This window comes from Sprattus sprattus (genome assembly GCF_963457725.1).
Source record: "Sprattus sprattus genome assembly, chromosome: 6".
In the NCBI taxonomy this organism is placed as follows: domain Eukaryota; kingdom Metazoa; phylum Chordata; class Actinopteri; order Clupeiformes; family Clupeidae; genus Sprattus; species Sprattus sprattus.
In genome coordinates this window covers 8,490,247-8,500,940 of record NC_137925.1, presented here as the reverse complement: position 1 = coordinate 8,500,940, position 10,694 = coordinate 8,490,247, and the positions used below count along the sequence as shown (strand labels likewise).

At 44.6% G+C, this 10,694-nt stretch overlaps 1 protein-coding gene across 1 annotated transcript; it reads right to left on the bottom strand.

The window, feature by feature from the left end:
• Positions 1-369: 369 nt before the first annotated feature.
• Positions 370-3,455, bottom strand: LOC308366969 (phenylethanolamine N-methyltransferase-like; the record flags this gene model as incomplete). Its single annotated transcript, XM_080840789.1, has 3 exons — positions 370-808; positions 2,598-2,805; positions 3,233-3,455. 3 exons carry the CDS (start codon positions 3,453-3,455, stop codon positions 370-372), a joined length of 870 nt encoding a protein of 289 aa, XP_080696915.1.
• Positions 3,456-10,694: the final 7,239 nt, after the last annotated feature.

Here is a 10,694-nt window from a genome sequence, read left to right as displayed (position 1 = left end):
CAATTGCTTTGAACAAATAATTGTTTATTTGGTATTGTAAAAGAACGCTTTATATATTTGATATTGTAAAAGAAAGCTTTATATAATTGCTTATTATATGTTTTTGCTCTAAGGGGATTCAGGCCCTGGGCTCTGTGAAGTGCCTTGAGACAATTTTATGTATGTTTTGAGCTATATAAATAAAATTGATTCCGTAAAGAAATATTTTTTGTTATTTGGTGTTGAAGGTTTCTGGAGGAGGCAAAGGATGTGGACAGTAGGAAGGCTTTTTTCCGCTGGATTTGATTGGGATGTTTCACCTTATAATATCCCTCAGTGCTTAGTTGTCACGCCTGGACAGAAAATAAGTACAAATTGTGTACGGTCTGGTTATGGTTTTCTGGCTTTGACGAAGAACACCCCAGTCACGTCATCCACGCCCACACTCATGTCAGCCGGCAGGGTGTAGATGCTGAGCTGCAGCAGCTGGTAGCCGCTCCCTCTCAGGCTGGCACACAGCTGGACCTCGTCCAGGGGCACTACAGGGATCCGCAGCCCCGGCGCCCCCAGGTAGTAGCTCTCCCCCAGGGCGCCGATGAGCAGGAGGTACCCCCCCGGACGTAGCAGCGAGGATATGTTCCCCAGAGCCCGAGTGAACGCCGCCAGGTCTGGACTCACGCTCTCCAGGCAGAAGCAGGACACCAGGCAGTCGGCCCCGCAGGTTGGCACAGCGCCTGGGGTCAAAGGGCATTGGCGGTGCACATCAATGGGAAGGACGTCACTCACCACAGAGCGCAGTCGTGCAGCCTTCTCACTGGACGCTGAAGGCCTGGAGGATATCAGAAGGAAAGGAGAGGGAGGAAAAAGAGAGAAGGGGGGGAATCACTGCCACTATTCCCAACCCAAACACCTGTAACCCTGTGTACTGAGTCTGAGAGAAGTGACCTGCCAACTAGGGCTGCCGCGATTAGTCGATGTGGTCGACGGTAAAAATGCGTCGGCATCAATAATTTAAGTCGATGCATCTTTTTTTTTTATGAATTGACCTTTTCAATTTCTAAAACGCTTCAGTTCAGTGTAACGAATGTGCGTCTTCCGTATCACTACGTAATTGCTGCGTGCCTGACGTCAGTTTTTTTTGGCACCAGTCATTGGTCGCGTTCAGTCAACGCTTCAGTTTCTGAAAAATCATAGCGGCAGCGGTGGTCTCTAAGCACCTTTCTCAGTGCTTCAAACTTTGCAACAGCGGAGGCAATGCAATGTTCGATGAGCTTCTTGAGTTCAATAGATGATAGCATGGTGCCAAGACAGTTAAGCTCTGTACTGTTCACAATATATGACTCTTCAAGCTTGACCTGATAGTGTGTAATCAGCGTTTCCATTGCAGACCATAGTTTCTGTTTTCTTACGGCAGAACGTGAAACCGAAACTTGTGAACGCATTCTCCGTTATTACTAAACCTTGCCATAAAGCCTCTTTTGCTGAAAACATGAGCACCGCATCATCGCATACAGGATGGTTTACCATACACGTCCATGTTCCTGGATGTCTTGAGCGCTGTTCCCTGTTGGTTACCTATGTTTTGATACTCGTACATCACACCTAGGAAGGAGGTTATGCGATCGGGTCCGTTTATTAATTAATTTATTTGTCCGTCTGTTTGTCTGTCTGTGGACAAGATTTCTCTATTCTCTAACTATGGGCGGATCTTTCTGAAATTTTCACAAGAGGTGGATCTTGGTCCTGGGACATCCCCATTATCCCATTTCAGGAATCACGTACAGTGACAACGTATCACATACGTTTAGTTAGTCACACGAAGCACATGTCTCGGCCATGTTAGGATCAATATCGTATTGGGACATTGAGAGAAAGATCGTGTATTAGTCTAAACATCATTCCTTGTTTTGACAAATAACCTCATTGGGATTTTTCACGAACCAAAATCCTCACCCATAGGAACTACAATGTGTATCATTCGCCCCGAGAGATAGATCTTGCTATATCAACGTCAACCCTTGCTGGAGGTCAGAAATCTCGGATTGCTCTTGTTCTTCTCCATAGTTTTGCACTTTAATATGTCAGCCTTTGTTTACATTTTGTTTTGTGCTGCATACACATCTCTAACTGACATGTTATTAATATTTGAGTTACATTTTGAGCTGGACACACTTACACTTTAAACATTTTTTTGCACTTTTACTTTTTTTTAGGGGTTTAATAGAAATAAAATTTCTTTTGGAGTTGCGCTGCTGACTTATAACAAGTCCTCTTTTTTTATCATGTTGGGAGTTGCTAGTTTAAACTTGCAGTTTTGCACTTTAATATGTCAGCCTTTGTTTACATTTTGTTTTGGGCTGCATTATGTAAAAATAAAATGAATGAACTGAGCTAAAATGGTGAATTTTTTTATTTATTTTTTTATTTGGGAGGAAAATTAATCGTTTAGATTAATCGACTAATCGATAAAATAGTCTATAGATTAATCGATAGAAAAATAGTCGTTAGTGGCAGCCCTACTGCCAACACATCCTGTTTCCCCAGGTACATGAATGGAGTGGTGGAGTTGGAATGTGTCTGTGGGGAGCCTCCCCCTGTCTCACCTCCCCTTGTCTTACCTCCGGCCCTCCAGCTTGCAGACGTACTCCAGGTAGGGTGTCCAGTCCAGGCTGCTGGCGCCATCCTTCAGCCAGCGCTGGAGCTCACGCCGGTTTACCTCCAAGAAGTCTGTCAGCACCACGCGGCCAAACACCTCACAGCCACTCATGACCTGGTAGAGGGTTGGGCCGGAGCCCACGTCCACAAGCACCTCCCCCCGCACGTCACCTTGGAGACGGATGAGAGGTAGGACAGGGAGTCAGTGGAAAACACACACACACACACACACGCAGAATCACATTCATACACATGCTGCTTTTCCTAGCTATAAAATAAAGCATCCCTTTGTATTACCTGCCAAGCCTCAGTTGACATTAAGTACAGTTTTGCAAGCTTAACTGCAGCACGTCTTAAGATTTAAGCAGCTGTTTAATCCGTTAGTCATTTGAACTAAAACTGCTCTAAAAGCAAATACCGTTTTACCAATCTAATAGCAAAAAAAAAATACTCTGGTCTACATCATTGAGTTATTTTTCAGACGACTTGTGAAGTAGCAACCACCTTATTAATTTGCAGTAGCTCGATCCAGTGGTGGTTGATCCATGCATTGAGCTGAAATATATATGATGTATCTGGATTGTTCTAGCCCCCCTACCCTCAGTGAAGGCTCTGTGCAGGCAGGTGAGTTTCCAGGGCACGATGCTATCTGCGCGCTGGAAATCTGCTCGTGGTGGCGTGTAGTTGAACTGGAGATAGGCGGCCGGATCGAAGCCCCGGTAACACACACGCATGGCATCCACCGCTGCCTCGCTGTCCTCTTCTCTCTTCGGGTGCTCTCTCAACTCCACAGGCACCTCTTCCTTCCCCTCTCCTGCCATTCCTCTGCCTCAGTGAGTCGATGTGGCAGACAGACCTGTGCACGTCTCATCTCTGCTGCTGTCATAGTTATACCTGTGTGTGTGTGTGTGTGCACTTGGATACATGTGTGTGTGTCCTAACGATACAGCAGTAAGAGCATAGATAGCCATCTTGGCCTCCCAGGCGAAATCCACCCTCTCCTATCCGCTCCTGTCTCTGAGCTGTACACGTGTGTATGTGTGTAACCCCAGGTGCTGATGGCATCTTAGCGTGGGGCCTTTCTGCTCCATGGATGCTGTCTAATGGCTCCTCCAGGCTCTCCACCTCTCTCTGGATCTCTCAGCCCCTGCTGCTATCTGCCCTGATCTCTCTAGGGGTCGCACCGCACGCTCGTCAGCTGCACTTACCCCGCCCTTTTCACCAGGACGAGTCCGTCCAATCCAATTCACTTTTATTGATTTATATGGCGCCAAAGACCAGCAGTGCTGGCTGGTAGATGCTTAACAGAAAGTGAGTGATAAAACCCTCAAAGAGAAGCTCCCTTTACAGCTACAAAACACACCTCAAAATTAAGATCCATCTGCCTAAAGTCAGGTTCTTCAGTGATTACCTGCCCCCCCCCCCCCCCCCCCCCACCATGACACAGTATCTGCTATCAATTTAAAGCCTGACATTTATGCATAGACGGAGACACAAGGGTGCAAATCACTGAGGGGGAAATGAATGGGGCGCAGTGAGCATGAAGTCAAGTCAACATGAAGGATAAAGTATTTTTTGCCTTATTGGAGGAGAAAATGATCTCACTGTTTATGTCATATTTTGAAGGTGCACGTGATGTACTTCTGTCTGGTCATATGGAGTTATAGATCTCAACCCAATTAATTTAGATATGAGCCTGATCTTGTTTTCCTGAAGTAGCTGGTTGCAAGTGTTCCGAGATGGCTGCCAAGCGCAGGGGCGAATCTAGGTTCCCACTTTTGGGGGGGCTAAGCCCCTAAATAAAACCTATTCTTTTTCCTGTGACCCAGCAAAACTAGGGGGGTCTGGGGGCATGCTCCCCCATGAGAAATTTGTGAAAATAGGAGGCAAATGTGCTTGCATGGAGGTTAAAACCCATACGTGCTAGCATCTGTCGCTAGTGTCTGTCGCTAGTATGCCTCTTAATGTGTCGGAGGGTGAGGTTTACTCTGGCTCAACACACACACAGCATACTGTCATTGATACGATGCCACACACACACACACACACACAGCATACTGTCATGGGTAAGATACCACCGAGTTCAGAGGAAGGCTGGGGATGAGGGCCTGAGGCTGGTATGGTGGCATGAAAGGATTGTGAATCTAGATAACACATTCCTTCCTGTCAACATTATTAACACGTGTGTTTCTTTTCGTTTGATCACAGGAACAGGTGAAAGGCCATGCTCAGTTTGTGTGTGTGTGTGTGTTTATGTTTGCGCTTATTTGTACCAGTGTATTAGTGAGTTTTTTTTCTGTGTGTATGGACAGTGCTTGGCTCTATGTATACATGTGTAAGGAACCACTTTCCAGACCAACAACAGAACTGGGAGTGGGCGAAGGTTTCTGCGTATTTGTCTTCATGCGCTTTACTGAAATACGATATATTATTAAAGGACCCCTGGTAAACTTAATGAATCTGACTCCACTCAATTTAGGAGTTCAGACTGACATCCTGTTCGTGTTATGCTATATTGCTACCCGTTAGGTAGGCTTACCTTGGGTCATTTCTATATGCCTATAGTCTGTTATAATGAATACCCCTCTTACTGTTTATTATTAATATGTTTCTTATATGAATAGGGTCTCTCAGGATATTGCCACGGCTGTTTTCGAGATTTTGGCATATTCCCAGACACAACCTGTTACTAGTTCTGGAGAATAGCTCAGAGGCTACAGTGCTGCCACGGGCTTACCAGCATGTTAGACCCAACCGGTTCAGGGCTTCCCAGCATGTTAGACCCAACCGGTTCAGGGCTTCCCAGCATATAAGGCCCAACCGGTTCAAGGCTTACCAGCATGTTAGACCCACCCGTTTCAGGGACTGAGTGCCAGGCTGTTGCGCAATCTCAGCATAGCCATTCGGTTCAGTGCAGAATACTCCAAGTCCTTTGACTCTCTTACCTTTAAGTACCCAGTTCATTTAGTCCTACATCTGGTATAATAATTCATCACTTGGAATTTGGTGTTTACACTGAAAGGGATCACACAGCGAGGACAAATGGAGGGGTTTGTCTCCTCCAGAGGGGTTACCTGCAGCCTACAGAGACCTGAATTTCCATGTTTCTGAGATTTATGTGAAACTAATCTATTCAACTGCAGGACTGAGGCTACGGTACCCCTAACACTAAGACCAGCCATGTTCCTGTCCTCAGTTTAACCTTTGTGTGGAAAAACACAGGGAGAGAGACCGAGAGTTCAGATCAGAACATCAGCGAGGGTGTGAGAAAAGAACATCAGCGTGTGAGAAACGTCCTGGTGGCACAATGTGGAACAATGCATCTCTGGAATGTTTTTAGAGACATAAATTGTAAACAACTGAACCACGCCTAATTAATCTAGGTCATCTGAGTTTTTCAATCCAAAGATTCTTGGCCTGCAACCTTTTTGCTTCGCAACACACTGTCATCAAAGGTGTGTGTTTTTGTGAACATCCTCTGGTGTAAGCCCACAGTGAAGGGGTGTGGGTGTGTGGTCACAGAGTCAGCAGGGGGGACAGAGATAGAGAGAGGATGAGGGAGAAAGAGAGGATGAGGGAGAGAGAGAGAGAGAGAGAATGTGAGGGAGAGAGGCTGAGGGAGAGAGAAAGAGGCTGTGGGAGACAGAGAGAGAGAGGCTGAGGGAGACAGAGAGAGAGAGGCTGAGGGAGACAGAGAGGGGGAGGATGAGACAGAGAGGCTGAGGGAGACAGAGAGAGAGAGGATGAGACAGAGAGGCTGAGGGAGACAGAGAGAGAGAGGATGAGACAGAGAGGCTGTGGGAGACAGAGAGAGAGAGGATGTGGGAGACAGAGAGAGAGAGGCTGAGATAGAGAGGGGGTGGAGAGGGTGCGAGAGAGCGGATGAGGGTGAGAGGGAGAGAGATAGACAAGTACAAATGCAAACAGAGATGATTAGATACCAGAGGCAGGTTTAGTAAAAGAAAAAAATAGCTGACACTGAGAACACATTTAGCCCACAGGTAAAAGCAACGAATGGATTCGATAAGGAAGTACACATACACACACACACACACACATAGATTAACACAGACAAACACGTAAACATGTTCTTATTATTTTTTTGCCTCACACTCCAAAGATCGGTGAGTTTCAGTTTTTTTGCAGCGAGAGAAGTAAAAACGTAGCGCTGCCACTGAATGGTTTGAGACTGAAGCAGTGTTTATGCTCTGAGACTTGAAGAGTGTTCATGCTCCGAGACTTGAAGAGTGTTTATGCTCTGAGACTTGAAGCAGTGTTCATGCTCCGAGACTTGAAGAGTGTTTATGCTCTGAGACTTGAAGAGTGTTTATGCTCTGAGACTTGAAGAGTGTTTATGCTCTGAGACCTGAAGAGTGTTTATGCTCTGAGACTTGAAGAGTGTTTATGCTCTGAGACGTAAAGAGTGTTCATGCTCTGAGACTTGCCTAGAGTCATCAGACAGACTGAAAGAGTGTTCATGTTGTCTTGTCAGACTACTATGTGATGAGGGAATATAGTAGAGTTCACTGGGGTCCAGTTTTTGCTGTTTGCTATTGTAAGTGGGCCTTGTAGAAAATTATTCAAATAAAGACTTGATTTCACACACTAATGATCCTGGACAAGAGTGTTTTTACATTTTGAATGACATTTGTAAAGGATGAAAGGATGTTTGAAATGGTTTAATTCCTTAAATAATTAAAAACATCATGATGGTGTTTCCACCAGCCAGCTGAGCCAAACACTAATAACACTAATAAGTACTACTTCTGATAAATTCTCACCTGATTCATCAGCTGGCCTTCCCACATCAAGTCTGTGGGAAATTGTTAGATTCTGGTGTATTTCTCATGTACAGATCTTAAAGTGTAAGTTTGGCCCCGAACTCCTGTAAGGTTAATAGGTTACCATAAGTGTACCACATCATATGGTTCTCTATGAGAAACCGCTCCAGTGTCCATAAGATGTCTGCTTAGGCCCCTCTGTGTGTGTGCTGTGTGGCATTCCTCAAAGGCGCCCATTCTATCAGGCCCAAGGGCAAGGGCATCGATGAGCTCATGAGACTGTTTACGTGTTCATATGTGTGTGTGTGTAATCCTTTGGTAGAGATGTTATACATTCTATTTGACTTACGTAATTATACTGGTTAAATTGGGCTGCACGCTAAAAAAACGGGAAACACTGCCATCATAACTAACCTTTCCAAAGAGTTCAAAGAGATTATTCAGTAGATAGTCTCATCTTTCAGAGATATTATTCAGTAGATAGTGTCATCTTTCAGAGGAATTTATCACAAACAGACATGGTGAGAGAGAGAGAGACAAATGGAGATGCATGAATGCACACAAATATGTGCAAACCATCAACAATCCTGTTAGATGAGCAAAATTGCCCAGTCCAGTGGTAGCAAACTACCTGTGTAGAAAAGATTCCTCATCTTAGAAAGGTCAACTGGATTCCCTTCAGATCAGGACTGATCCAGTTCTGGTAGGAGAGAATAAGCTGGATCTGTGTAGAACTACCTGTCACAGCAAGAGTTTATCTTCCTTCAATGTGGCTGTATCTTTGTACTTTTATCAGTACCAGTGATGTTTCAGATAATGGCAGACATGTCAAGTGCTTGGTTGAGAGATTGGCTTGCTAGTAGTGCTTGCTGTAGTGCCCTGATTAGAAACAGTTCTCTAAATCTGTTTGCCTTTGGGCCTGGTGGTAGAAACACACACACACACATACACACACAGACACACCCTTACACACCCTTACACACCCTTACACACCCTTACACACACACAGACACGCATGGCCACAGTCCAGTTACCCCACCGCCACTTCACCCTTGTCATCTTTCAGAGATATTATTAGGTAGATAGTGTCATCTTTCAGAGGAATTTCTCACAAACAAACAGACGTGGTGAGAGAGAGAGACACACAAATGGCGATGCATGAATGCACACAAATATGTGCAAACCATCAACAATCCTGTTAGATGTGCAGAATCACCCATTCCTGTGGTAGAAAACTACCTGTGTAGAAAAGGTTCCTCATCTTAGAAAGGTCAACTGGATTTCTTTCAGATCAGGACTGATCCAGTTCTGGAAGCAGAGAATAAACTGGACCTGCAGAACTATCCGTCACAGCGCGAGTTTAGCCTTCTTCAATGTGGCTGTATCTTTGTACTTTTATCAGTACCAGTGATGTTTCAGATAATCACAGACATGTCAAGTGGTTGGTTGAGAGATTGGCTTGCTGCATGTCAGGAATATTGACATTGACTGGTCTGCAGTTTCACCATGAAAGATACAGTCATGATTATTGAGTGTTTTCTCTCTCACACACACACACACTTCTCTTTCTGCTTTCTCTTTTTTATAAAACGTAAAATTCGCAGTTATCCCTTTAATAAGTGTGATTGAGTGTAGTGCCCTGATTAGAAACAGTTCTCTATGTCTGTTTGCCTTTGGGCCTGGTGGTCAACACGTACACACACACACACACACACACACACACACACACACACAACATCCAGATGACTAGCATTGGTTTGGTCACGCTTCTTTTGACACAAAACAAGGCTGTCACCGCCTGAGGAAAAGAAAGCTACTACTTAACCTGAATTTCAAACCTCCATCTCCACCTGTTAGGTGAAAATTCATTCAAGTTACCTCAGGACTCCAGAGTTGCATTTAAGTATATTTATTCAACAACACCAAGCTTGTCAGGCTCACCCACGCCCTGGCAGGCCAGAGAGAGAGAGAGAGACACCCCAGGCTCACTCCCAGACTGCAGCACACGAGAGAGAAGCAAAATTAAACACATCACACAAGGTTTATATAGAAAAAAGTTAGTGTTCTCTGACGCCAAAACACTTTGTCAGCCGGGAAAACCACTCGGTGGGTCCTAGGTCATACTATGCTTACTGTCATGCAAGGATGACAGTTTAACACAAGGTCGAAAGAAGAACAGTTTGACCCTTCTTATCACCTCTGACCCAAACATGCTCTGACACATACGCAGACTAAGTGGCGTTAAGATGTTCACATAATTTTAGGTGTTTTGACATTAGCTCTTAGCCCTTTTAGCCTGGCTCTTAGGCCCGTTCTATATGAAAGCTGGAGATATAATCTGGTTTATGATATGAGTACCATATCCCACTAAATTAAGTAGTAATGGGATGAGTAGCGATCACCTAGGCCTACACATTAGGATGCTGTCGCTTTAAATAGATACGCACCTGGGCTGTAGGGGAACGGTGGTGAACAGGTGAACGTACAAAAGGGAAGGGTTTTCTTTTCTTGGGGTGGTGGTGGTGGTGTTGTATGGGGTAGTGGTGGCCAGCGGTGCAGATGTGATTTTTGAACTGGGGGGGACGCTAACATTGCCCGTGCTATCTGCGCCCCTGGTGGTGGCAAGCAAGATAATTCAATCTGATTGTAACCTAGGCAGCCAAAAGCCTACATTTATACACACAAGGTTTTTTTTGGCTGTATCATGTATGATTTTTATTTAAACCATGAGCTTTCTCTGGCTGGAACGTTCAGAATCCGAGGTTAAGGATTAATCCATTCAACTGGCAAAGCGATAGAAGTGCGGTATTTTGGTTCCTATTTTTTAATCTCGTTGCAATGCATTGCTGTTTTGGAGTTTGAAGAACACTTTTGGGAGTATGTACACGGGACTGTTCTTGGTTCTAAAAGAAATCGAGGAAGCAGGCCGACACTGCGCCCTATCAGGACATTTGGACATTTTAAGGACTTTACGTTTAATAGGCCTATAGAACATTTTTGTTATTTAAATAACCACACACTGAATATCAACGAACAGCACTGGCAGGATATGTAGGGTATTATGTCTGCGTATGTGTTTATGTTATGTTTATTTGGCCTATTGGCGTTAAATACAGATCACCTGATTTTAAGATAAGAAAGAAAGAAAGAGCGAAATTAAACAAGTTTTTTTTTTGGATAAAAATAGAATTTGTTATAGCGTCAGCACCTAGTAATCTAAGTTACACACACACAGAAACACAGAAAAGCCATGTTCCTGCTCACATAAGCACATGATTC